Source organism: Pteropus medius, unplaced genomic scaffold (genome assembly GCF_902729225.1).
Source record: "Pteropus medius unplaced genomic scaffold, Ma_sr-lr_union100, whole genome shotgun sequence".
Classification (NCBI taxonomy): domain Eukaryota; kingdom Metazoa; phylum Chordata; class Mammalia; order Chiroptera; family Pteropodidae; genus Pteropus; species Pteropus medius.
The window spans coordinates 4,064,106-4,092,011 of record NW_024355206.1 but is presented as its reverse complement, the minus strand read 5'-3'; the positions used below and the strand labels follow the sequence as shown (position 1 = coordinate 4,092,011).

At 47.5% G+C, this 27,906-nt stretch overlaps 1 protein-coding gene across 1 annotated transcript in view; it reads right to left on the bottom strand.

Annotated features, from left to right (window-relative positions):
- ALPK3 (alpha kinase 3) overlaps window positions 1-25,709 on the bottom strand; it is a 55,595-nt gene extending 29,886 nt beyond the window's left edge. Inside the window, exons 1-5 of the mRNA XM_039858223.1 lie at window positions 25,558-25,709; window positions 20,399-20,437; window positions 16,876-16,997; window positions 7,181-7,298; window positions 5,421-6,582 (exon numbers count right to left, since the gene is read on the bottom strand). Of these exons, the coding sequence (XP_039714157.1) occupies window positions 5,421-6,582; window positions 7,181-7,298; window positions 16,876-16,997; window positions 20,399-20,437; window positions 25,558-25,694 (1,578 nt within the window). The 5' untranslated portion in view covers window positions 25,695-25,709. The remainder of the gene's footprint in view (window positions 1-5,420; window positions 6,583-7,180; window positions 7,299-16,875; window positions 16,998-20,398; window positions 20,438-25,557) is intronic.
- Window positions 25,710-27,906: the final 2,197 nt, after the last annotated feature.

Below are 27,906 nucleotides of genomic sequence, written 5' to 3'. Positions count from 1 at the left end.
GCTTCATCTATATTTATGTCTTTTACCAAATTTTGGATGTTTTTGGCCATTATTTTTTCATGTTTTTTTTTCCTGCACCACACTCTTTCTTGTCCCCTTCCAGATCTCCAGTGACATGAATGTTAGATATTCTGATACTGCACCACAGGTCCCTGAGGCTCTGATTTTCCCTGTCTTTTTTTTTTTTCCCCCCTCTCTCTTATTCACATTGAATTTCTACTGGTCTATCTTCAAGTTCACTGACTTTCCTGTCATCTTCATTCTGTTATTGCACCCAAGCAGCAAATCTTTTTATTTCAGTTACTGTATTTTTCAATTCAATATCGAAATTAAAATTTGGTTCTTTTTATCTTGCATTTCTTTCCTGAGACTTTCTATTTTTCCATTTATTTCCAGAGTATTCACCCTTATTTGTCACATTTTTACAGTACCTGCTTTAAAGTCAGATAATTCCTACATTTCTGCCATCTTGACATTGGCATTCTTTAACTGTCTTTTGCCATGTAAACTGATGTTTTCCTATTTTTCATATGTTAAGTCATTTTTATTGTATCCTGAACATTTTAAATGAGACTCTGTTTCTTGTATAAATTCTGTGGAGAATGTGGATACTTTGTCTTACTTAGCAGACAATCTACTTGGTTGTGTTCAAGTTCCATTCAGCCGTCCGAGATTATAGTTGAAATGTCAGTTCTGTTTCAAAGCCTTTGCAGTGCTATAATCTGTGTCCTATGTGTGTGCCACCCAGTGGCCAGTCTGAGACTTGGATGAGATAGTCTCTTAGCTCCATTTTCAACATTTTTTTTTTCCATTTTTGACATTTTTGATAGGCTGTTCAGAACCAGATTCATGCATGAACGGCTTGGGAATAAGCCCAGAAATTTATAAAAAGCTTATGAAGTCACTTTCTCAAATTTCTCCCTCTCCATGATCTCTCCTGTACTTTTTAAGTCCTTCTGGCCAGATAGCTGGGCCTTCATTTATCCTTCTCTGTCACATATTTTCATACATGTCACATATGATCCTGTGCTCTGGGGAAGAGACCCAAGAGAGAAAAAAAGCAACAGGGGTTCATCCCACGCTCTTGGTACCACAACTCCTCCAAATGGAAGATTTCCCACCTCAAAGCTTTAGACATCTATGGCCTCTGCTGCCTCTGCTGCCACTGCTGCCACTACCAGAGATCCCTTCCTATTCATCAAGCCTGATCTAGAGGGCTTTTCCTGAAACTCGCTCTGTCCATGCTGATGTTTACTTCTGAGTTCCCAACTGCATTGAGAGCAGGTCAGGGAATACTAGAAGAATGAAGAAAAAAGAAAAAGGTAAACACTACCAGTGCACTTGTACTTTGAATTCTGGTCTTCTTCCCCAATCTGTCTGCTACTATCTGCTTATCGAAGTCATCAAATAGCTGCACCATGCATTTCACCCAGATCCTCTGCTCTTATGGTCTTTATGGTCTGGTGTGAGTCTAGTCTCCTGATTCACTGGTAACTCCTTCAGGCAAGGGTCATGTCTCTCCTCAAGCCCCCTCCTGTCAACGCTATCAGAAAACACTTATTCATGTATTCTCTCAAGAACAAGCAGCGCTTATTATGGGAGGGGAGTGCCCATATCTTGGAATGTTATCTTCAGGACTTACAGGGCTTCTCAAAAAAAGACACTTTGAGGTCTCAAGGCATTCAGCTGAGCTCTCCCACACCTCCACTGTCCCCTATGAAGATTTGGGCAGATGTCCCCACACTCCTGTACCGCAACTCCAGAGATCTGAAGCAGCCACAAAGATGTCATGTTGGGGCACTAAAAAGCAGCCTTTGAGGGTACTGATGGCTAGTTCCCATTCACTAAGTATCTTTAGGCAAGACTGCTTCTGCAGAGGGAGAGAGCTGTCTGAACAGTATGGCTGGGCTCGAGGGGAGGGTCTCTGGACATTCTTAACCCAAGAGGCCTCTGTTCTAGCATCTGCTCCTCATCCATATCCAAGATGGAAGCCTCACTTGAGCTACCAGAGACCCACTTATTTCCAGGAAGGGAAATCAAGACAGACTAGGAGGGCAGTGGCGTCATATTCCAGAAGCAGAAACCCTTAAAGTATCCTAGCAAGAGACATGCTAGGCCCATATGAAGTAGACAACCATATTTTAAAAAGATAAGACAGGTTTGAATTACTGAAATAAATACCTAGTTCCCAAATGAGAAAGATAAATATTGATATTGATTTTTCCAAATTAATTCTTATACTTAATACAATCCCAATCAAAATACCAATGGTACAGAGATGGAACGAACGGCTCAGTCGTCACCTGGATCTGGGAGTGGGAACAAGGATTAACTGCAAAACGGAATGGGGACCTTTTCACAGTGATGGAAACTGGACTGTGGTAATGACTGCGTGACTCTGCACTGCACACATGGAACTGTGCGATGTAAATAGGTGAATGTTACGGTATATAAATTATATTTAAATAAAGTTGTTTAAAAATATATATCTAGCAAGTTTTACTAAAAGAACATTCGAAGTGCAAATTTGACTTTAATTTGTCCATGAAAGGATTTAACAGGGCTTTTGATCTTCTTAAAAATAATTCATCATTTTAAAACATAGTTTTTTAAATGGTGACTATAAAGATACAAAGTGGAAAACAATGGTATCTAGAAATTTGGAGAATTTCAAACAATGATTCTAAAGTTTTCCTAGAGAAATAAACATGAGAGAATAGCTAAGAAAAGCTTTAAAAGAAGTATAAGAGGGTTGCTCTATCAAAAATTAAGCTATAATAATTAAAACAAGATCCTTCTATTGTAAAAATCAATAAACAGATTAATGGATTATGACAAACATATGTATATGAACTAAAACTTTAGTGTGTATAAAAATTAGTATATTAAGGAACTATTACAAACTAATAGATAAAGGTTGAATATTGCACAAATGATAATCAGGGAAATTACCCATTTATTAACCAAAAATTGAGCTAGAGACTGATGCTTTACACGAGCAAATTAATTCCAGATTAATTTAAAAGTAAAATGAAGTAATTCAAACAATACAGATGCATTTTTAACTAACTTTAGAATGGGGAAGCATAAACACTACGGAAGAAATGGTTAAAATATGCATACCCTGGCATCATATACAACCATTAAAACTGAAGTTTTTCAGATAATTTTTAGAAACCATGAGAAAATGCTCATGAAATAATGAGAAGAAAGAAGGCAGGATGTAAAATTTGATCAGAATAATAGTGCAAATTAAATTTAAAAACCAATAAAACTACATACGCAGAAAGGCTGTTAGATACACCAAGATGTCTCTTTATGGTAGAATTATAAGTGAATTTTTACTTTCTCCTTTGAATTTTTAGGGCTTCCCTCAATTATTTTCTACTATGGCTATGTGTTTTTTTCATAATCAGAAAAATAAGGTGTTTTTTAAGAAGTTCTGGAAGTATGAGAATATGAAAAATCAATCAAATTCAGCCACTAAAAAACAAAAGCATCAAAATATATGTAGATGTTAAATGCATTTTTCATATGTATATATCTCATAATTTTTCTGAAATATGAAAAAATAAAAAGCCATATATGCTTTTTGCAGAAACGGCAGAACCACTGCAGTCAGCCTCTGCCGAGCCTACGCCACCCAAGCCCTCTCATCCCACCACTGAGAGGCATGGAGGGCCCTCTCAGAATCCCGGCTGTGGCATTCTCTACCGCTGTGGGCAGAGAAGCCAGATTCAATCCCAGACTTGGCAGTCAGCCTGGTCACTTCCCAGATGAGCTCCCTAGGGGCCCATGAGGACCATCCTACAACATGGCCCTGCTGTCCAGCCTGTAGGCTGTCAGGCACACGGAGCGGCCCCTTCTAGGCCACTAAAACTCATCACACCAGATGCCAAAATCTCTTGAGACTGAGTATGAGGGCCTGAGGGCAATGAACAGATTCCAGAGGCTGGTTTGAGGTCTGCCCCACTCCATCGCCCTCTGAATGACTGACTTCAGTACCCACTGAAATAAAACCATTTTCCCTGTTCACACTTGAAACCGGTCTCTCCTCTGTCCCTCATGAAAGATCTCTTGATGGGAAGGGCAGGTCCTCCCTGTCCCTGTCCCTGTCCATGAAGCATCCCTTTCACTTCGCCCTCCATGAAGTGCTATAGCAGCTTGTCCTCATCTATTTCCCTCACAGTTCCAAGAAGCTATCTGTCCTCTGCCCAACTCCTGTGACACACTGCTTGCAGCTGCTCCTGTTTCCTGGGACACAGACTCCTGCTCTCTCCATCCCAAGGAACAGTGTCATCTTATTTCCCGCCAAAATGCTGTCTCCACTTAGGGTTGCCAGATTTAGCAAAAAGAAATAAAAGATACCTGGTTAAATATGAATTCAGATAAACCACCAATAATTTCTCAGTGTATGTACATCCTATGTATCTTATACACCTTACCCCAACTCCTGAAACACTTTTTCTTTCTGCCACTCATAAGAAAACTCCTCGTTCCGCCCCACTATAAAACACTCTGGCTCACTGAACTCCTGCGACATACTGCCTGCCCTCTGCTCCCTGAAACATGGAACAGTGACCAACGGAGACAAACTGTTCCCCCTCTGTCCATTCTCTCAATCCCACTCTCTCCGCCTCTCCTCCCCTTCAAACGCCTTAGTGCTGTCCCCCCACTCCCGCCTCTTTCTTTGAAGAGCAGAGACCCTCTAACCACGTCTCCACACAACATCATCTTTTCTGTTGGCTATCTGATCCCCAGAAAATGATGACACTGTTCCTATGTACAACAGTCTACCTCTGCCTTCCACTACAGGAGTATCGTATACCTACTGCCACTTATTTAGTTCTTAATATGCACAAGACCTGTGCTAAGAAAGGTCTTGTGCATATCGACTTGTGCACAAGTCGATTCTTGCAACTGCCCTATGAACGTCTCATTATTATTCTGATTTTACAACTTGTCCAAGGTCACACAATGTAAAGGATAGCTAGAGTCACATGTAGGTACACTTGACTCCAAAAGATAGAAACCCACATTAAACCAGAATTCCCTAGACATTTGATATTTTAAAATTTTCTACAGCACACTCCTGCTCTGTGAACTGTTGCTTCAGGAGAGCTCACAGAAAACCCTCCACTGCCTTCCTCTCCAAAGAATGTAGTCTTCCCCCACCTCCCTCTGGGGCACAGTCCTCTTGGCTGTGAACTCCCACACTGTCAGATGAGAGGGTCAGTCAGGCTGTGTTGCCCACATGCCTGGCCGGGCCTGTGGCCCCCTGTTCCTGGCTGGCACTCCATCCTCGCCCCACCCCTTCTATAAATATCCCACTGCTCACTGGCTGCCGAGCTGTTGCAGCAAGAGTTTCCATGAGGTCAGCTTCCCAGAGCAGCCTCCAGGCACCCAGCACCCGCACTTACCTCTCCTGGAGTCCTGTAGCCTGCTTGTCCCTGCAGGGGGCTGTCCCGGGTGCCGTGTCTCCGCCGGGCAGGGGGTGTGGGCACTTGGGGAGAGTCCTCAGGTGGGGCCTTCCCTAAGCTCTGGGCTCCAGGTCCTGGAGCCTGACTCATGGAAGAATCAGGCTTGCTGTTGGCAGTTGGCTCCACTTTGGGCTTCGGAGGGGCAAATCTCTTCCTGTTGAAAGGCCTATTTGGCTGGGGGGCTGAGGGTGTGGGCTGGCCAGGAGCAGTAGGCCCCCTCTCACCTGTGGCCTCACCGGGCATCTTCCCTGAGGGCATTTCTCCAGGCGCCCTGCCACTTGGGGTGTGGGACACCCCCTCCCCATGAGGGGCTGCGGCCAGGGCATTCTGGGCCTGGTCTTGAGAGCCCATGGCAGAGGCTGGCTTCCTGGTACTATCTACTCTGGAAGACCCAGGCCCCCGCGTAGCCCTACCTCTGGGCTGGGTGTGAACCTGCTCTGTGTCCATGGGCCTCTGTGTCCCACAAGAGTCAGGCTTGTCTGTACTGGGGCCACAGTTTTCAGAATGGTCGCCTAGCGCTGCCTTCTCTAACTCTGGCTTCCGTAGGCCTGGCTTAGGTTCCTCATCTTTCTTTTTCTTCTTGGCCCCAGACTCCTTTTTGGGGGGTCTCTGAGACCCCAGCTCCATGGCCTCACAGATGTATGTCAATAGGCCGTGCTCCCCAGCCTCCCCATTCTCGGGGGCAGCATCCCCATTGGTGGTAACCTCTCCGGAGGCAAAATTGTTCATCAGGCCCAAACCGGGGTGCTGACTAGACTCAGTCCCCACCTCTTGCCAAGCCACCTGGGTGCTGTCCTCAGCCTCTCTAGTCGGAGCCGAGGGGACTGGCACCTCAGCCCCACTCAGCCGCCGCTTTCGCTGGAAGCGGTCGGGGCTGAGCTTGCGCAGGGTGTCGGCCTCTCCTGCTGCCTCTTTCCCGTGCTTCCAGCTCTGCTCAATCTCACGCATCTTTGCCGCAGCCTTGTGCTTCAGCTTGGCGAACCAGCGCTGATGGATCTTGTACTCAGTCATGGTGCCCACCTCTAGGACGCCGGAGCAGGACACTATGCCCTTGGAATTCTGGGCAGAGGCCTGGTAGATGGCAGCATCGTCTTCTTGACACCTGGAGGCAGGAGCATTAGATACCAACTCTCCGCTCCTGGAAGATGAGAGGCTCCCACTCCCCGCAGCCAGAGCCTCTCAGAGCCGAGTGAGCTGCCCCAGCCCCTGCAAGTCCTGCCCCAAGTGTCAAGCCCACCTCAGACATAAGCACGTCCAACACTCTCCATTGCAGTTGAGGAAACTGAGCCAGCAAGAGGGCGGGAGCTGACCAAGGTCATGCTTTTCCAGGAGGGATTAGACTTGGGGCCCAGGAGAGCTCCCTTCAGAAGCAGGTGACCCATACAGCCCCTTGTAAAGAATGACACAGGACCTTTTTTTGGCAGCTGATCTCATGGAAAATGCTTCCGTGGGTCAGGACCTCCTATGGTTGCACTCAGCTCTCGGGCTGTCAGAAACACTCCCACCCTGGCCTTAGGAGATCCCAGACGCCACAGACAGACGCAGTTTACCAGGTGGTTCAACTCAGCAGCAGCACCTCACCCTCCACCTCCAGATCCTGCCTGCGCATCTTCATCCAGCTAACTCCACTCCTAAGGGCAGGCTTGGGCCACTGGACCCTCAGAAGGGCACAGAGGACAGAGAAGGACCCTCTCCCTTACCTAAAGAGCTGCAGTGTGTGACGGTTGCCCTGATGAGTGATCTTGTATTTTGGCAAGCCACAGTAGCGGTCTAGCTCCATGTCATCCTTGTACCAGGTCACCTCTGGCTTTGGGTATCCTAAGAAGGAAGCAGGAGACTGCGTTATAGGAAGACCAGTTCCAAATAGTGGGAGGAGAGAAGGACACCATGGTTTCCTCAAACTACCCGAAGAGACTGGACTGGCCCACCTGCCCCAGGCTTGCTAAAAGAACAAGGCTATCGTATGGCTCAGCTTAATTTTAGAAGGTAGGCCCTGTCAAAGATGAAAACTGTTACTCTTTAGCAGCTGGAAGGCAAATCAACTATGCAGGAGAATACTCCTAGCTTCCTGGTAAGAAAAAAAGAAAGAAGTTTCTAGAAAGCCTTGGCTGGTAGCAATAAGCTTCCTTTCTTCAGTGGCCTGCTCTACATCCTCAGCTGTAGTAACAGCTCTATTCGCAAAAGTCTCCCCACAGCACTCTGACATTAAGACCACTGCAGAGAGCCATCCTTCTTTCATTCCAGGTTCCTGGACTGTTAGGATTATTTGATGACACAGCTAAAACATCCATCCATCCATCCATCCCTCCATCTTCCCCACGCCCTCCCCCCCACCTCACACACATCTACCTACCTACCTACCACTCACTACATGAGACTGACTGAAGTGTCTTCCCAGGCCCTCCTCTCTGGCGACTTCTGGTCCTACCCACCAGGAGAGCTTCCAACTACTAGAGTCACATGTTCCCTGTTTCCATGGCCACACGGCTGACTGGTCCAGTAATGGACACCCAATCAACTAATCTAATCCAGTTCTTTGACCTAGGATTTGGGAATTAGGCCCTAGAGACAATCTATGCTTATGTCTGGAAATATAACTTTAAAGAGGTACAATCATCTTCTGCTACACAGACTAAGCAGCAGACAAAGCTGATCTGCAGCGAAATGGAAAAACGAAGTTGATTTTCAGGATATAATAAGAGCTAGGAACCAGATAGAGTGCTGACATCCTTCCAAATACTGGCTCCATTCCTTGCCTGGCCATGGCCGTACTCCTACTTGTCAATTCAATAAAAAGCCTGTCTAGCCTTACCAACGAATTCTGCTTCATTTTTTTAAGCTAACTCCAACTGATTTGCAATATTTATTAAAAATCTAAGACTCCTAACATATATTGCCTCAAATACATATATATTAAGTAGGAGCTGACTCTCAAGTGAAGGTTATGATATAAAAACTTGACGAACAGGGTCTCTGTTCTCAGGGAACCTACTACACAGAAGAAAAGACAAGACAGTTTGCCGCACAAGGCAGAGACCCACTTGCATCTGTTCATACCTGCTCTGCCTTCCCTACTGTCTGGATGAACTGCCCACATGCCTAGCTAAAGCCACCCACACTGGATCCCACCTCTTCCTGCCTCATCAGGGACCTCTCCAACTACTGTCCTGCTCTCTTGCATCATCAAACTTTTCCTCACTATTGTACCATTCCCGCTAGCTTACGAGCCTGTCGTACTCTCTCCTTTTCTTTAAAAAAACTTCATTTGGCCCAGTCCTTCTCTAGCTCCTACCTCGATTTCTCCATTCTCTACTTTACAGAAAAATGTAAAAGACTTGTCTGTACTCGCTGTCTTCACTCTCTGTCCTCTAATCAGGCTTTAGTACCGCCAGTGAATCGGGATTTGCTCTTGTCCACGTCACCCGTGACTCACACGTTGCCAAATCCAATGCTGACTCAGCCTCACCTACCCAACTTATCAGCATTGATCCCTCTTCCGAAACCTTTTCCCCACTTGCTTCACTGGCTGCTTTTCCTAATCTTTTCCATCCTCTCCACCTAGGCCTGTAAATGTGAGAAGTCCCGGAGCTCAGGCCTCAGAACCACTTTCCATTCTCTCTCCATATAACCAAGAGCAGGGGTCGCCGAACCCAGTGCTGCAGACCAGTCAGTACCAGTCATGGCCTATTAGGAACCAGGATGCACAGCAGGAGGTGAGTGGCAGGCGAGCCATGCCTCATCATATCTGCAGCCACTCCCCAGCACTAGCATCACTGCCTCAGCTCCACCTCAGATCATCAGGCACTAGATTCTCATAAGTGCACTGGTCCCTGGAGCTGAAAAGGTTGGGGACCGCTGATCTAGGGGGACTAATCCTGGCCTGTGGCCTTTAAATATCTATATGCTTATGACCCCCAAGTTTGAATATGCAGCCCCTCTCCCCTGAACTCCTGGTTCTTCTTTCTGTGGACCTGACATCCACTTGGAAGTCTAATAGGTATCGAAGTTAACGTGGCCCAAGCCAAGCTCCTTATTCCCCTCTCTCCAATGTCAGTCCCCACATAGCTCAGTAAATAGCAACTGCATCCTTCTACTTTGGCTCAGGCCAAAACATGGGATTCTTTATTCTTTTCTTTTCCCACATCCACTCCATCAGACAATCCTAAGCGCCCTCCCTTCAAAATATATCCAGAATTGATCACTTCTTGCCAGTCCCATCATCAGTCTGGTCCATCACCAACACTTCAAACATTGATTTCTGCAATAATCTCCTTGCAGATCTCACTACTATCATCCTAGCCGCTCTTGAGCCCATTCTCAGAACAGCAAGGGCTCCCATAGGGAGCCCTTTAAAATAAAGTCAGGCCATGGAACTCCTCTGCTGAAAAATACCCAACAGCTTCCACTTCATTAAGGCCCCCTGATCTGAGCCTTATTATCACACTGGCCTCACCTAGTACTTTCTGCTTTGCTTGCTGTAGCCCAGCCACATGATCCTGCTGGCTCGCCTGTCATACCCTATGCGAACACTACACCGTAATTCCTTGTCTCTGTTCTCACATCACCTCCTCAAAGAGGCCTTCCTCACCACCCTGCATTAAAGAGCAACTCTCTCGCCCTGTACTTCTCATTCCTCTATGTTTATCTTTCTTCGTAGAATGCATGGCTGCCTGACACATTATACACTATGACTCTGTTTATGTCCATCTTCTCCAACTGCCTGTGGAAACATCAGCTGCACGACTTGTCTGTGTTATTCACTGCTGTGTCCCCAGTTCCTAGAATAGTGCCTGGTATGAAATCAATGCTCATTAAGTATTTATAGATGAATGAATGAAGCAATGCACTAAGTGCTCTGGGTGCAGAGAAGGGAGAAAGCGCCCCTGGCTGTGGAATCAGGAGAGGTTTTCTGGGAGGAGTAGCTTTTGAATTGGCCTTGAATGGCGGGCAGAATTTCAAAAAATGTGGGTTCAGTGCTTGCACTTCCCCTTCATAGCACTAATCAAGATACTCTATATAACTATTTCCACCTTCTCTCCTAGAGTCTGTATGTCCCCTGTGCACAGGAATCACATCTTCTTTACTGCTACATCCGAATCACCTAACATGGTGCCTGGCACATAGTGGTTACTTAACAAAATCTGCTGGATGGGTGAGTACATGAGTAAGTAAGGGAATGAGTGACAAACTAACCAGAGGTAGATGGGAAGGACATGCCTGACAAAGGAACAGAACAGCAGAGCATGAGGGTGGAAAGCAAAGGGCATTCTGAGGAACCGTATATAGGCGCAGGGAGCAAGGGAGGCAAGGCTGCAGCAGGGTCGGCCAGGAACAAACTCTGGGCAGCCTGACTGTAAAGCGAACCTCATGTTTCCACTGTGAGCTAAAGCCCCTGGTTACATCACTGTGTGTGTGGCCACGGCCAGCACAGGTGTCCTCACCATCCTGTGGGATGATCTCACCCCTACGAGGGCCCGACTCAGAGCCTCCCTGCCCCATGACCTGCCCAGTAGGGCCTCAGCCTCCAGGGCATCTGAGTCCAGTCACGCTGGGGCGACCGGGCCAGGAGGGGGACAGTGAAACTATTAGGCCTCAGCCCCCATGCCACCCACTGGCGCCTCATCACAAAGTGGGGGCCAATCTGACAGCATAGGGCTCCATGGCAAAATGGGTTTTGGAAACAACTTTATCTGGGGAGAAAACATTGTCTTATCTCCTGGATATTAGGAACTATATTCCAAAACACACAAAAGCAATAGAGGTCCTTTATTCCCTGCTGTATACACATGTGTGCGTGTGTATGTCCACAGGAAGGTATGCACACACACACATTCAGCCGTAGGCAGAAGAGTCCACAGCAGTACTGGAGCCTGTGGCCTTCCCTCTCCCCTGTCACACCCTGCAACCTCTGCTTCCCAGCCAGCAGGCCAGGGTCTGGAACCCAGCTCGGGGACTTGCAGCCTCGTCCCAACCATTCCATTTCGGAGCAGCTCAGGTTCAGGAGAATAATGTTTAATGTAAATCTAGAGTTTCAAATACAGAATTTCACTTGGCCCTTAATAACAATGCTGTGAAAATAAATGCTAACATTTACTGAAGACTTACTATGTGCCAGAGACTCAGCTGAACATTTTTCACATATTATCTCATCTAGTCCTCACCAAAATCCTATGACGAATGCACTGTTATTAATCCCCAATTTAAAGAAGAGGAAATCAAGACCCACGAAATTAAGGCTCCTGCCCAAAGTCATCTAGCTGGTAAGCAGAAGAGGCAAACTTCAAATCTCTGTCTTCTATAAAACAGTGCAAGCGTTTTAATCTCTTTTACACAAAAGTAAAGATGAGGCTCAGAGAAACTAAGTAAGTTACCTAGGGTCACACAGCTAGCACATAACAAAGCCCCTAGTCTCCTTTTCCTTTCTCTAATGCTCTTTCCACTGGAGATTCTGGGACTGATGTATGCGTTTTTACCCCCAGCAGTCATCATACTGACTTATTTGTCTAAAAGAAGTTTCTTTAGAAACAAGCTGACCTGTTCCTGGTGTTCCCTCCTCCTCCTGCCTCAATATGTGCACAAGCGTGTGCACGCAGACGCAGACACATACACACACCCACCCGCGGAACCTACAATAGTGTTAAGGAGAGTGAGGGAAGGCAATCACCAAGCTGGAAAGAGATAGGCAGTCTCAAGGAGAATAAGAGGCACTCTAGCCAGAGGGACCCCTGGGGGAGACAGGAGACAGAAGGCCCAGTCAAGGCCCGCTCTGACAGGGAAGAACCTCAGGTCTGTGCTCTCCTTCTCTGAGCTGCCAAGGGCATCCCTCACAGCTTAGCCAGTGCGGAACCAGCACAGACACCTCTGTCACCTGGACTAGGTTCTGACCCACCAGGAAAGCATCACCTGGTCCTGGCAGGGTGCTGGTGGGCTGACTCATCACAGCCTAGTTTACGAAATGCTACCAGTAGGGTAGGAGGAAGAGAGGCAAGTGTGGTTATTATCTCCATGGAGACAAGCCGGATTACCGCGTCAGTCTCACAGAGGCCAGTGTCCGCCATACATCTATCCACTGCCCGCCTTTCCAGACTGGGGAAGCCCAACTTCTAACCCTGTTTCTTTTGCTCTCTTGCTTTCTGCATCACCTTTTCCCCTCCCCTACGTCTGCATTTTCTCTTTCCTCCATGCTAATTGGAAATGGCTCATTTCAGTATACTATGGTGGTCACGAAGACCTCTTTCAATAATCTGCTACATAAAACTCAGGTAACTTGAGATTCTTTTATATGTGTGGGGTGAGGAGGGAGAAGGATGGAGTCAGGTACAACAGTGGACAAGGATTCGGATGTCAGAGATAGCTGGAGCCCTGGACAACTCACAGCCTCATTAGTAGTGCTATAGATCTCAACATGGAAGGGGCTCCTGCACGGAAGGCCCTGGCTCTCATTGGTTGTCATGAGACATGGGTGTCATGGCAACTAAAGGGAAAAATGTTTGCTCCTTTGAGTTGGGCCTAAAAGAGGGAAAAGCTTACTCCCATGATGACAGTGGGAGTGTTCAATAAAATACCCCAAGACTCTGTAAGTCAGACTCATGTTGGGGTTCTCCATGTTGCTGAGTCAATGGCTACAAAGGACAGAAGGAGAGAAGGAGAGAATGGACCACTCTGAAGTGGTCCAAGGTCTCCGCAGCAGCTGCTGTTTCCAAGGCACTGAAGCCACAGCTGAAACGTGGAAAGTAGAAAAGCTACGAATTTTGTTCACAGCATGGTCATTTGGCAAATATTTACTGAGCGCCTTCTTTATGCCTGCTCCCAAGAGGCACAATATGTCAGGTGTGTGCTCTAACCTCGCAGACCTCACAGTCTTGTTGGAGAGACAGATGTATAAACAAACTGTGCCACAGAAGACAGCAAGGGCTTCCCGTGGAAATGCTGGAGATGACCTCCTGGAGGATGAGCTGTTTGCACTGAGCTTTGAAAGATGAGAAGGAATATGCCAGGCAAAGAAGAAGTAGGCTTCTAGGTAAAAAGGCCAAAGGAGCAGACCATCTATTTTTATCCTTCCCCCAAAACCCATTAAGACTACACTAAAAAGATTCTTTCTTAAAGATATAAGAACACAAGGAAGGGGAGAACATGTAAAGCAAGCAACAGAGGTGACAGCATTGTGAACGCTGGAAAGCAGATGGACAAGTGGCAACTTAGCAGACCCAAGACAGCTGACGGGAAGCCAGCAGTGGGGAAAACTGAGACCCACATTTTGAACACAAGAAAATCCTCAAAGAACATAAGAACTGGCCACCAGGTGTCTCTGGGACTGGGCATAGAGGAGGAGCAGTGAAAGGTTGCTTGAAAAACGATCAGCTCTCTGGATTCCCTCACCCACTCCATACCACTGGGTGATGGCTTATTCCCCAACACAGCCAAAAGTGAGGTTTTTAACTGGAAAACATTACCTGGCTGCCAAGCCAGCAAGTGGAGGCATGACTGCTCTATGGAAAACAGAAAAATGTAATAACCACACATATAAAATAAACACTTTATACTAAAAGCCCACCCAACACTCTCATCTGCTTATTTCCCATAAAACCTTTACCCTCCAGACAAGATACTGGAAGACTAGTCACTAGGAAATCTTGCTGGTCCAAGAGGAAAGGACTAAAGAAACACTTTGGCAATTCTCGACAGTGGCCACCCAGATCATCCTTCAGGGAAGACCCAAGCTTTCCAGACCCTCCTCCTTGTTTAGAACTTCCCATCAGCTTTTTAGTCTCCCACTCTTAATCATTATCTGCTAGTCAAAGACACATACATATCAGAGGAGAGCCTGTAAATGGAAGACTATGCACCAAAACAAATGAAATAAGTTTAACTGGAAGAAACACAGCTATGTAGGGAGAGGAAACTTTTAGAAAACTATTATTACTAGCCTCAAAGAGCTAAAAGATATTATATTCATCAAAACAACAGGATGCTACAGAAAAGGATTTTAAAAGAGCCCTTAGAAATAAAAAAAATTCAACAGAAGAGTTGAAAGATAATAGTGCGGAAATCTCCCAGAAAGTAGAGCAAAAAGACAAATAGACGAAAAGGAAAGAAAGTATAATAAGAGAATGAGTCCTTCAGAACAAATGTCTACATAACAGGAATTCCAGAAAGAACAGAGAAAACAAGAGGAAGAAATCAACATCAAAATAATCTCAAATTTCCCAGAACTAAAGGCATTCAGTTTCCAGATAGAAAGCGTCCAAGCACGCCCCAGGATGAAAAGAGACCCATATCAAGATACATCGTTATGAAACAGCAGAACATTCTTACAAGCTTCCAGAGATGGCGGGTAGGGTGGGGGGATGGTCTCATGCAAAGTATTAGGAATCAAACTGTCTTCCTGCTCTGAACAACAACATTAGAAGCAAGAAGGCAATGGAGAAATCGCTTCAAAATTCTGATGGAAAATTATTTTCAACTTAGACTTCTATACCCAACCAAACTCTCCATCAAGGGTAATGTAGAAAAAAAAGACATTTTCAGACACAAGTTATCTAACATTTACTTCTCATGTACCCTTCCTAGGAAGCTACCAAAACAAAAATGTAAATCAAGGTAAAAATGTGGAATACAAAACACAGGAAATCCATCACAGGAGAGGACAAAGGGAAATTTACCAAATGACAGTGAAGGGAGATCCTAGGATGTCAACCATGCGCTGGACACAGAGAGCAACTGAATGATATTGGAGCAGAATGACTCAGAGGAGAAACAGGCTGAGAACTGGTCATCACAATGCCTCCCGATGTTGTACCACCCTTAGGACTTGACAAAACTATTGGAGGGTGTCATTTAATAAAGCCAGAGAGTAAATCAAGAAAAAAGAAGACATGACATTCAGTAAACTAAATCAAACCCAAGAGAAAAGCAAAGGGAAGACCCAGGCCTAAGAGGCCACAAGTTCAAACAGAAGAAGAATGAAGATCTGCAAGAGGGACATCTCCAAGGAAAGTAACTGACAGAATACTGATGGCAGTGACCTTGCAGGAAACTGTATTAAGACGCTAATAGAAAGTATAAGAAAAATCAGCAACAGATACCAAAAAGTAAAGAAAATACTAACCTAAAAAAAAAAAAAAAATCAGAAGAAATACAATCATAGTATACTACAATGCTTGGTTATGAATAACACTGCATAAGCGTGACCAGGTAAACAATAAATACTAACTTAAGCAAAAGTATATCAACTATACTGAGATGATAAATGAGGGGAACTGAGAAAATTATGGTAAAGAGAGCTAATTCCTTATCTCCCATAAATGGAAGACTAGACAGCATTTAACGTGAAGACTCAAAAGTCAGCAGTATTCATATATTACTTAGCATAATGGAAATGCATACACACCAGAACGAGTAGCTAAAAGCAGAACACAGTTGCTTCTAGGAAAACATACTGATGGAAGGGTGAACTGCTATATTTTGATATATGCCTTTTGGAATAATTTGAAGTCTTAAAATAATGTACACATATTAATTTGATAAAAATAATTTTTAAGTTACTTTAAAATTAAGATTGATTTTCTTTAAAAAGGATTAAGGACAGGCTGGTGCAATGGAAGATGCTGCGGACGGGGGGCGGGGGAAGGTCTGAGGAAGGGGCAACACCCAAGGCCAGCTTCCTAGTGCTCTCACCCTTCTATCCTGCCCTTACAAGGAGCATCACACTGTTTCCTATTCAACTAACCTGTTGCTTCAAATTCTAACATGGAGCTCACTGAAATGCAAACAATGTTTTTAATTTCTAATACGTAGATGATATGCCAGGAACTATTCCAAATGCTTTGCCTATAGTACTGCATTCAGTCCCACAATAACCCTATGAGGTTCATGTTGTTATCATCCCCACTTTACAGATGAGGCACTGCAAGGTTATGTAACCTACTCAGTATCACATAATTGGAAAGGGGACGAGCCAGCATTTCAAGCCAGGCAGTCTGTCCCCAGGGTCTGTAGTCTGAATTACTGTATATCACTTGTCTTTCAGGCTTCAGACTCCCCAGCCTCAAAATACCCAACTGTAAAATGGGGATACTTCAGAAGATGATCTCAAAAACCTCTTTCAATTAGAGAGTTTCTTTCCTTGAAACTAAGATTCATCAGTTGTGTACATCTAAAGGTGAGGAACCTTTACTGAACACAGGTTCTGAAGAAGAGCAAGGTATATATGTGGCTCCAGAACGGGAAGAGAAAAGGACCCAGCGCCCACACATGGAGATTGAACTGGAGAGAAAGCTAAGAAAACAAATGTCAACTTGCAGTTTTGTACACTTGGCCAATCCCCCTCCAAGCCCATCTCCATAGCCCCCTTAAACCCTGCTCTGTGGATGAATCACAGAGATGGCCTCATTACCTGTGACGATGCAGGTGAACCTGACGTCGCTGTCCTCGGACACAGCCCGGGACTTGAGCGTGGTCTCGAATAGTGGCTGGGTCTCCTCTGTTAGCTGAGCAATGATGGAGCAGAAGGTGCTCCTAGGAAAGGCAAAGAACTATTCAGAGCAGCCTTCCCCGCAAATACCACAGCCTGGCGTTGTGCAAGGCAGCTTAAATCTTACCATGTCCATCTGTCATCCTGAGGCCATGGTTCCAGCACCTAGGCAAGTCTTTCTTCAAGGAAGCCTAGGCCTCTTGGCCAGGTTAGGGGCAGGGATGGTACCAAAGGGCTGAGTGGCCTCCTGACCCAGACCCATTACAACAGTCAGGCTTCTGACCACAGGCCAGGCTCCTGAGCATGCCAGACCCCCAGCCCTGGTGTCCCCATCCCATCCTTATTGGGGGCCTTGCTTTGGCCTCTACCTTTGAACTCCAGGGATGCTCGTGCATGGAGGAGACACACACAAGGCCAGGCTCAGCCTCAGAGAGGGAGACCCCAGCATAGCAGAGCTCCACTCATGCCAGAGAGGGAAAAGCTGGCTAGCCCTCAAGGATACACAGGTCCTAAGATACAAGGAACTCTCTAAAGCTTGGGCTCAGGAAAAAAACCCTGCATTTGTGAACACAAACCCATAGCAGACAAAGAATAAGCCTGCCAATGCTAGGGGTCTAGACCTCAATTCCTAGGGGTATCAAAAAAGAGACTCAAATGAATTCTGACCCTAAATAGGGCTATGGACCTGCAGTGAGAAGCCAGCCATATATATCCCCCTGCTCCATCCCTGAAACCCATATGCTCAAGTGAACACATGGCTGGCAGCTCCAGGACCAACCGGCAGGACTGCCAAATTACACACAGGACTTTTAGTTCCCTGTGACAGTCAATATTGCAGAATTCTGGTGCATTTGTGGGCTGAGTCCAGTGTGGGCTCACCAACAACAGTCAGCATTTACAGTCTTCTCCTTCCTGGGACAGGAAGCAAACCACCACACCAAGCCTTCTTGTGAGCCAGCAGAGAAACAATGCGTCCCTACGCGTGAAGCATTAACCACACAGCCAGGTTGTGTGGTACACAAGCCGTGCCCAGCCCTCCTCCCTCTCCAAATTCACACACTCTGTTGTGAGCAGCAAGGACTGTGAGGATAAAGTAAAGAGAAGCAGGAGGAACTGTGAAGAGAAAGACAAATCATTCAAAGTTGCCTTTCTCCATGGTCACCCACAGGAAATGTGTGTCCTCCCACGACCTCTCCACCAGGGGCTGCAGGGACAAGCAAACAAGAGCTACAACCCACATTCAACTTGTCATTTCCATAGATATCATTCTGGACTTGAGTTTGAAGAGAAAGGCTGCATCCCAGGAAGTGTGTCTGGAATCAAGAAGACTTCTGGTCTAACAGGGGTACAGCCATGGCTTCTCCACAGGGCCGACTGCAGAGGCCCGGGCCTTCCAGGAGTTGAAAGAAGTCCTCCCCTACAAAGACTACCCAGAAAGGGGAGCCCAATCTCTCACATGCCTGAACATTTGAGTGAGGCCTGCAGTTAGATGTCCGTGACACTCCCTGCAACGCTCTCACCTAAAGCTCATCTAAAAAGTGTCTTTTCCTTTCCTTTTCATACTCACTTAGAACAGAGGGTCCTTTAGGACCTAGACTATCAAATCCCTGACACTCAGGAAACACCACATCTGAAAACATTTCTCACTGCTCTCACACTAACAGCAATTTCTGACTTTAGGGAACACCAAATCCCAACCAACAGTTTCTAGAGGAAACTGTCTTGCCAAAAGCAATTGGACTTCTATGATTTTGCAACTAATTCAAAACATCCCTGATTATGTCCTCCCTACTTAGTTTGAATCCTATCTTACTTATTTACGAACATGAACTTGAACCTAATATTCAGCTTAGGCTCTTAGGGATGAAGCTGCTTAGGCAAGCCTAAAAAAATAGTTTTGACTACTGGATGAGTGAGAAAATATGAAAATCAAGCTTCAAGAAAATTTGCAGAGACAAGTGCTCATGCTACATATTCAACAACAGATAGTTATTTCATTACTTTTTTTGAATGGGAAAGTATACTTACCTTCTCCAACTTTCCACACTAGGTCCTAAGCTATATTTTTAAAAAAATATTTACATTGGAAAATTGTAGTAACTATCGAAAGGCATGCCTGGATGGAAGCCCTCCAGAGAAGTGGGTCCGGCGTGCGTTTCAGGGGACAGGGAGAGACACTGCATACACTGTCATGTTCCACTGAATGTCACATGCTTTCTGTCCCCATCCTCCAAACCATTTGGACATGGGATGGACTCTGTGTGCTGCTTCTAGTACCCCAGAAAGCCAAGAAGTCCACTCGTCTGGAAATGGTCTGGTCCAACCCTGACAGCTCCAAGTCCTTCGAACTAACTCTGTGACTTCATAAGGATATCACAGCCTAATCACGTGTTCTCTGGAGAACACCAGAATCATTGGTTGTCATGATGTTCAAAGGAACCCACCCTTGTCCTTAGGTTTGGTTATTTACCCCGTTGTAAATAAACTTCCAGGATTGTCTCTTTTCCATCACTGACCATGCTCCATTTTGAACTAGTTGTGATACCCTGTCTTCCTCACAGAAGATGGTTCCTCAGTGTTCTCCCCATCAGAGAAAACCTACATGATAGGTGCTAATCACGTCTGTAGATTTTACTAGCTATTCACAAACCAGTTAGCTACTCAGAAATCCTTCTGTGTAAAGAAACCGTAGCCAACTCTCCCCAAATCTTCCAGAGTCTGGGATGAGAACCAGTGGAGTGAATAGCCAGGAAATACTCCCAACTTTGATCGTAACAGTTAGTTCAGCCAGGGGTAGAAAGCTGTCCCCAGCTCGGGAGGCAAAAGGGCAGTCATTCAACAGGGAAACCCCACCCATGGCCTGCTCAGGCCCTGTGCTGGCTCTGCAGCAGATTCAAAGAACAAGCTATGCAAGAATACAGTAACAAGGTGTCCCCTGACCTCACAGAGTTCCCAGTCTGCAGGGATACAGAGGAGCCAAAGGAAAGGGAAATTCAGAGAAGGAGGTGGTAGGAGAACTGAAGGGACTGAAGAAAAAAAAATGTAGGGCAGCAGCCATGGTTAGAAGACAGACAGTAAGGTGTCAAACCTAGATGTGTGGTTATGAAAACCTAGGATGAGAAGAAATGGGTCACATGACTGGCAGCTCCCCATTCTAGTCCAGGGGTACTTCTCCCAGGGCCAGAGATACAGTGCAGGCATCTCAAAACTCTTGCCGATTTCTGGGTCCCTGCACTCCTTTCAAACGGTCCATGCAAGCATCGGCTCTGGCCCCTGTGAGACTCATGCTCACGTGAATACCTCTCACACCCTCCGCCACCCACTCTCCAGCCCTCCCCTCACCCCATGCAGCCTGGTTAGTGCACAAGCAATCAATCCGAGGCCCCTCAGTGACCAGACTCGAGAGAAAAAGCAGTCAGAGAAATGTAATGCAATGTGCATTTACCTTCCAGAGCTGGGGTGAGACAACCGGCTGCTTGATAAGCTAAGCAAAAACAGCAAATGGAATCATTAGGCCAAAAAAGCAAGGAGAGGAGGCGACAAAATCAACAACAGTCTGCAAAGTATTAATCGGTCACCATCTGGGGCCCAGAGGCCTTTCTATTAAAAGGGACCAGCTGTCTTAGTTGGCCTGCTCCAGTTAGCAAGTGGCCTCTCCTCCGGACACCAGTCTTTCTGAAACCAAGAGCTTGTTAAATGCAGCAGAGTCTAGGGAAATGGTTAGGCAGAAAGGAAGCCCCTTGAGGCTGCCCTCAGAGAATGGTGTGTCCCAGGTACCTGAGTCAGTGCCCTCAAGAGGAGGACTTAGAGCTTCTTGGCACGTTTCCCCACCCCACAGCACACCAGCCTAGGGGTAGCATCTGCTTCAACCCTTGGCTATTGTGGAAGAAGAGATCCCATTCCTGGAAATCCCCTAACAGGCTGGGAAGGACACCGGTGGCTTGGAGAACACCCATTAATGTGTTAAAGTTCTGTTAAAGAGGCCAGGCAAGGCAAACCAGCTGGGAGAGTGAAGAAGAGAAAAACAAAGCAGTTAACTGAGGAGGAGCCAGGAGGCACCCAGCTCGGTCAGACCAGCACAAGGTCCATTACACCTAGAGCCCTGATCATTCGTCCATTCTTCCCTCGGGGCGCCTGAGAACAGACACTGGCTAGGGCCACTGTGGGGGAAGGACCCACCCACCACTGCCCCTTAGTGGAGATCCAGCCCGTTTGATATAAGCCAGCTTTTACCTCTCCCTCAACCTTTCCCAACACAAATATCTCCAGTGGATTTAGGGACCCTGTCTCCCACAGCTCTTTAGGAGACCTCAGGGGCCAGCCCACCCACACTAACTCCTTGCAGCTGTTTCTCTCTTGCTCGTATTATACCTTTAACCACAAGACACCCCACTGACAGCCTGTCTCCTTATAAAAAGACCAACCTCGTCCTCTACTCCAAAACACAATTTCCACTCCAGGAGGCGTGTGGATACCACTAGCATTCTTCCTAACTCCGAAGCTCCAAACCTGCCATTTTAGACTCTTCTCTCTTCCAACCCCAAGTCCAAACACTCAACACTTCTTGGCCCTTCTTTCTCCCTTTCTCTTGACTCCTCATGTTGTGTTGTGATCTAGACCCTCAAGGCTCTCTATCTGATGGCTACTTCAACCCCTTTCTCCTTCACCCTTCATCACACTCCTCTGAAAAAGATGCTACAGTCCCCCCATCACATATTATACTCTCTCAAAGCCTTGACTGGGCACTTAAGGCCCTCCCTGACCTATTCACACCCCAACTATGACCATGGTTCTCCACTTCCCAACATTCAGGTTCCACTGTAATCATACCTGGCCCTAACTGGCATGGCACGTCCATTCCTGGCCTCTGAACCCTCACTTTTGTCCTCCCTGCTTAGAAAGCCCTCCCTCTTTCCTTCTGCTCAACTAAATCCTAATACCCACCCAGCCTTCAAATCTAGCTCTATTTTGTAGCTTCTAGAGACCCCAGCACAGTGGTAGGCATACAGTGGATATTCAATAGCTCTTTCATGGAAGGAAGAAAGAGGGAAGAGGAAGCAGGGAAGGAAGAGCAGTGCATCTTTCAAAGAGGAAGGGTCCTGCCCCCCAGGACCCTTTTCTGCTGCTCCAGAAAAGATGGAAAAGAGAAAGCAAGAATGCAGCTGCCTTTGCTCAGAGCTTTAAAAATCCGCGTGGGTGGAACCTCCCATGGTTCCAAGGCACTGGCCAACTCCATCCTTTCCTGACCATGAACTTCCTTTGCCTTTCTCCTCAGAATCGAGAGGTTTCTCCTTTGTTGGGTCTGGATTTCTTCCCTGGGAAGTAGAGGGAGAGAATCAGCCAAGTCAGAGAGAAAAATGACAGGTTCCACCTGCAAATGGGCAAAGCATTGTGCTGGGAGAGTGACCCTTCCCCAGCCCTCTCTCCAGGGCTAGCTGGAACACTCTGCTCCCTGGCCCCGTTGTCCTTTCTCTAGGCCCCACCCTTACATCGTCAGCCAGGTCAGGAGGAATCCTGGGTGATGAAGGCACGATGTCTTCAGAAAACAGAAAATGACTGTCCCCTGCAGATGGGCCAGAATTAGGCTCAGGTGTCTCACCTAGGCAAGGAACTCCCCATTTACTGACTCTGAAGGGGTCAAAATCAGAGGCGTCAAAATCAGAGGTATCAAGTGTTGGAGCAGAAAGGCCTTAAAGAGTTCTAACACCACCTTCATTTTACAGAATTGGCACTCGACCCAGAAAGGAAAGGTCTCTTCATAAAGGATAGAAGTGGGCCTGGGCGAAAACCGGGACTAGCCATATAAGCTATGGGCAGCCCTCCACCTTTCCTGGCTTTCACACATTCTGAGCCATAAAAGGTCCTTGGAAAGTTCTGACCTAAAATGCCTGTTTCTCTGAAAGCCCTAGACAACCCACCTGACTCAAGCAGAACAGAACAAATGTTACAAAGTTGTCACAGCAAAAATCATAGGTTCTGCTGCTTCTCTGAGCCCACTTAAACGAGAGCCTCCAAGAAATGAGGAGACAGAGATTTCTGGAACTTCTGAGTGTTTCTCAGAAACTAGTTAGTTATAACTGCATCCACACAACTGTGGTCCACGCCCCACCTGCCTATAGGGGTGGGGTCCTGGAGGCTGGACACCCTAGGAGGCTGAGCCTAAAGTTTGGTGGGACGACTTGCATGCTCTGTACCTCTGATCCCAGTGGACACTGGAAATATTCTTCAGCTGACCATGGACTGAAAACCCCTCCAGGGCTGTGGAGTGGTAGGAGGGGAGGTGTGTGTAGGAAGACAGGTTCTAGACCTGGGCTAAGGTTTCTGGTGGCCTGGCCCCCAGCCCAGCTGTCTGTCAGCTCCCAGAGGCAGCTCATTTTCACAAGAGCTCATGAGAATGATGCCCAAGAGCTCCATGATTTGTAAAGAGGTATACCCAGAAGATGTTTGAGCTAAGAATGATTGGGGACAGAAGATGCCTCTCAGCCAGGACTCTGGGATAGTCAGGGCTCATCTGCGCTACAGCCAGGGACAGCTGGCAAAGTCCTTACGGGACCCTCTTACTCCTTTACCTCTTAGGCCCTCTTCCTATCCCCACAGGCAGTCAGGCTGTTCTGAGGGACAGGACACTGTACGGTTCCCTGCTCTAACACAAGAGTTAGGCCTTGCTAGAGAACTGGGAACTGCCCCCCTCTACTCACCAACACAACCTCATTCACATCCAGTCTCCCCTCTTTGGCCACAGGTTTTCCCAGAGGTGAGAGGAATCTGGCTCTCCTTGTCTCTCAGGACCTGAGGTGGTCTATAACCAGCTGGCAGGGGCAAAACACAGCCCACAGTCTTGGGCTAGAAAACCCTCCCTCCCACTGCCTCAGCCCTGTCCCCTCTAAATCTTTGATGAAAAGTGTTTCCTCTTAAGAGCATTCCCACTTCGGTCCAAGGAACTTAAGCCAGCCATCTCTATCCTACCTGTAGCTCTCAGGCTGGCACACTGCTTTGTGCTCGTCAGGTGTGCAATTAAAAATTTCCTGCCATACAACTGCTCAGCCAGGCAGCGGGAGAGTGAACACAATGTCCACTTGCCAACCTTTCTCCTAAGAGTCCAGATCCCCTGTCCTCCCCATTTGGCCTGGTTTCCTACCCTGCCTCCATTGCTGCTGTCTCCAGGAAAGGCCCTGTCTCTCTCTTCTACTTGTTCCACTGGTATTGACAAAGGCCAGACACGGGAGGCAAAGCCCAGACAAGTCACTGTGACAAGTGTGAGACAAGTGTGAGGTTCCCATAAGGCAGTCAACTTCATCAAAGATTGGAATAAAAGACCAAATTTCATTCCAATGTTTCCATAGAGCCAGTAGTTAGGAGGAAGGGGCATTCTTTCCTGGCAGCCAGGGGCCTCGTCCAGTCTGACTTAGTCACTAACACAAGCCCTCGGCCCTGCCCCAGACATGTGACACCATTTGACAAGTTTTATGCAGAAACAGGTTCTAGTTACATTTGAACTTTTCCAACTTCAAGGTCAACAGAACTCAGCCAATCCACGAGGAAGTGCCTGGGACTTTTCCTGAATGTCCTTGATGCCTATTTTTGTGTTGTTTTAGGAACTGAGGACAAGAGGTATCCAAACAGGTTCTCATAGTGGCCGTTTTCTGTACTACAACAAGCCAAATTCTGGAGCTGTGACAGAAACAATAGCCAACCTTCACAATTCCCTTTGGAACATAGCCCTCCGTGTTGGAGGGAAACTGAGCTGCCCAGAGGGGGCAGGAAGTATCTGTCTCCATGGCAATGCACGTGTGTATCTGTGTGCCTCTGGGTGGCTGTCTGCTTCTCTACTGTCTATCTGTGTAAGTCTATATCTGGGGTGGCCTAGATCCTAAAACAAAGCATGCACACCTCTGTAACTCTTGCAAGAGAAGTAAAAGGCGCATCAGCTCAGCCTCTTCCTTGGCACCCTACTCCCCCAAATTGGGCAGGGCAAACTGGCTCCCACTGAGTCAAAGGTTCTGAATCTTCGGACAGAACTAACCAGCACCCCATCCAACCCAGTCACCTCGCCAGCTCCCACAAAGATCCTGGGGAGACCAGAGTCCTGGGCTCAGAAGAAGAACCTCGTTGGCATAGGTTTATTTCTTCCTGGTTACCTCTCCATCCAGCTAAGAATCTCCACTCGGGGCAGTCCCCCAGCGGCTCCCCGGAATCTTCCCCTAGTCCTCCCTTATCCCTGACCCGGTAAATGCCCTCCTCTCCCTTCCAGCCGAGGAAGAATTTCAGGCCCTCTGGCTTCCTTATCTCTCGCTGTGGAATCCAAGGCCAGGGAGTAGCCAGTACGGGGTGAGCCATGGGGCGGGAGTGAGGGAGGGAAGATAAGGAAGCCTTCAGGCCCCTGTGAAAGCGCCCCCAAGGAGGCCCTTTCTCCCCTCTGTGTTAGCCTTGCCCTGCCTGAGGCCTACAAGGGGCCATGAGGGGCCGTGAGAGACCCTGGGCGCCACTGTGGCCTGTCCATGTCCCCATGCTTGGGCCTCCAGAGGATGGGCCCCCCACCCAGAGCCTTGCTGTGGCCTCGGCCCTCCCGACGCAACGCCCGTCGGCCCCCGGGGCGCGACTCACCTGGTCTCGGGCCGCACGCTAAGCAGGTAGCTCCGGCTGGCGGGGCTGGGGGTCCACACGGGCCCGTCGTCCTCGCCGTCGTCCCCGGCCCGTCCGCCAGCGCCCCAGCCGCGGCTGGGGACCCTCCGAGAACCCATGCTGCCGCCCGGCCCGCCGCCGCCCCTGCCCTCCGGCCCCGCGCGCCGGCGCCGCTCCCGCCCGCGGCTGACGCGCGCCCCTATTTATAGCCCCGGGCCGGCCGGTCACCTGCTGCTGTCCCTCCCCCGGCCCGGCCGCAGCGGCCTCCGGGGCGCCGACCGCGGTCCGCTATGGCTCCCTCAGCGACGGCCCGACGTGCGCGCAGCACGCCGTCCACGCGCGGGGTCGCCCGGCGCGGGGGCAGGGGCCCGGGAGGCCGCGGGGCGCCAGGGGGCGTCTCTTTGGAGACCGCGGCTCCCGCCCGCCTCCCTGCTCTGCTCCCCGCCGGCTTTGCAGACGTAGCGGCTCAGGCTCTGGGCCTTGGGAAAGCAGAAGGTGCCTAAGTCCCGAGGCGCCGTGGTGAGTGCGAGGCGAAGTTTGAGAGGCCGCAGGGGCCGGGGGCAGCAGGGAGGGCCCAGCACGCTCGCGGAGCCCGGGCTACGTGGGCTACGTGGGCTACGTGGGCTACGTCCCGTGGCGCCGGCCCCTTGTCCTGGCAACCGCCCGACATACCCTCGCCTTGCCAGTGGCTGTCGGTCCAGCACTTGGACAAACCCACACATCTCCGTGAGCGACTTCAGTCCCTAGGAGGCCACAAATCCTCTGGCTTTGTGTCTTGGGTCCCCCTCTTCACTACCTAGCATAGATTAGGGGCTCAATAAACACTTCGGGAATAGCTGAACCTCCTTTAGGTCTTCAGCCTCCGTTTCCCAGCACACGAGAGGGAACTGGGCTGAGTCCTACCACCCGGAAAACCAATTAGTTTCTGAGAGGAAGGGTCTAAGTGCTGCTCTAACACAATTTTCTATCCCTTTCCTTACCAGCACCTCCCCACTACCCCCACCTGTCTTCTCCTTTGCCCCAATTTAAAATCATAATTCAAAGCCCTTCTCAGAACCAGTCTAGGGTACAAATGGGAAGCCTTCTTCTTAGGCAATGATTTTTTTAGAAAGCAGAAGCCACCCTCCTCCTGAGATACCCGAATTATTCAGCCCCGTCTATAAACAATGGGTCTTAGGGCAAAACTCTAAGGAAATTGGTCTAAGGAGTAGAAAATTCCGAAGGGAAATGGGAAGTGCATATCATTGAAAGGGGAGGCCTAGAAACAAAGGAGCTTCCTAATTTAAGGAAAGCCGGATCTAAAAACAGCTTAATCCCTCTCTTCAAACATCAAAGGCATAGTCAACTATCCCCCATTTTCACAGAAAACAGAGGCAAAGTCTATGGGATTCCGTCCTAGAAGAGCTGGTAGATTTTAGACTATCCTATGTAAAGAGATATAATACCATGCCCACCCATGAAACCAGATGGTGCTACTGATCCACTGTCACTTGAGCACTCACTAGGATGAGGTCTTTTCCCAGTTAGAATTGACTTAAATGGCTTTATCATATCCTTTTACCCCATTTTCCATACCATCAGCTACACATTTGTTGACTTGTTAGTATTCACACACTAAAAACTCAATTTGAATTTGCAAATAATAATCTTATTATTTATTATTATTATCATTTTAAAATAGAGCATTTTAAAAGGCCAATGCCTGACACACTGAACTAGCTCAAGAATTCATCTGGATCTAGGTCCCTGCTGAAAAGAGAGCTGGGTAACAGAAAGATTTGAAGATGTTTGGGAATTATTGAGTAAACAGTTTGAACTTGGAAAGGTTGACAAAAGCCAAAAAAAAATGTGACCATAAAAGAACTAGAACTCTGAGAGAGCATAAATCTGATGCAAACTGAAATATAAATAAATGCAAATAAAAGTGACATTGCCTTGGGAGGAGAGGGCAGAAAAGGAGGGGTTGTTTCCACTTTTGGATATATCTAGGCCAAAAGTCAATAATTATTTAATAAATAAATAAGACGAACAAAAAAAGAAATTCAGTAAGAGTTCTTGCCTTTGGGAAGGTATCTTCCATTTTGACATAAACATATACAAGAACTAGAAGATAAAATCTAGCCAGGCTCAAGATCCCCAGAGACTTAAACCACTCCCCCCCACCCCACTTGACAGATTTGAGAACTGAACCAAGAGGGATCAAATGACTTAGTTACAGAACCCAGACTGGAACCTAGCTTCTGATTTCGTCATTCTATCACACTGCCAGTGAATTTAGTCAAGAAAAGTAGAGATAAATACTGAATAACTCTGCAGAAGCAAAAAGCTACA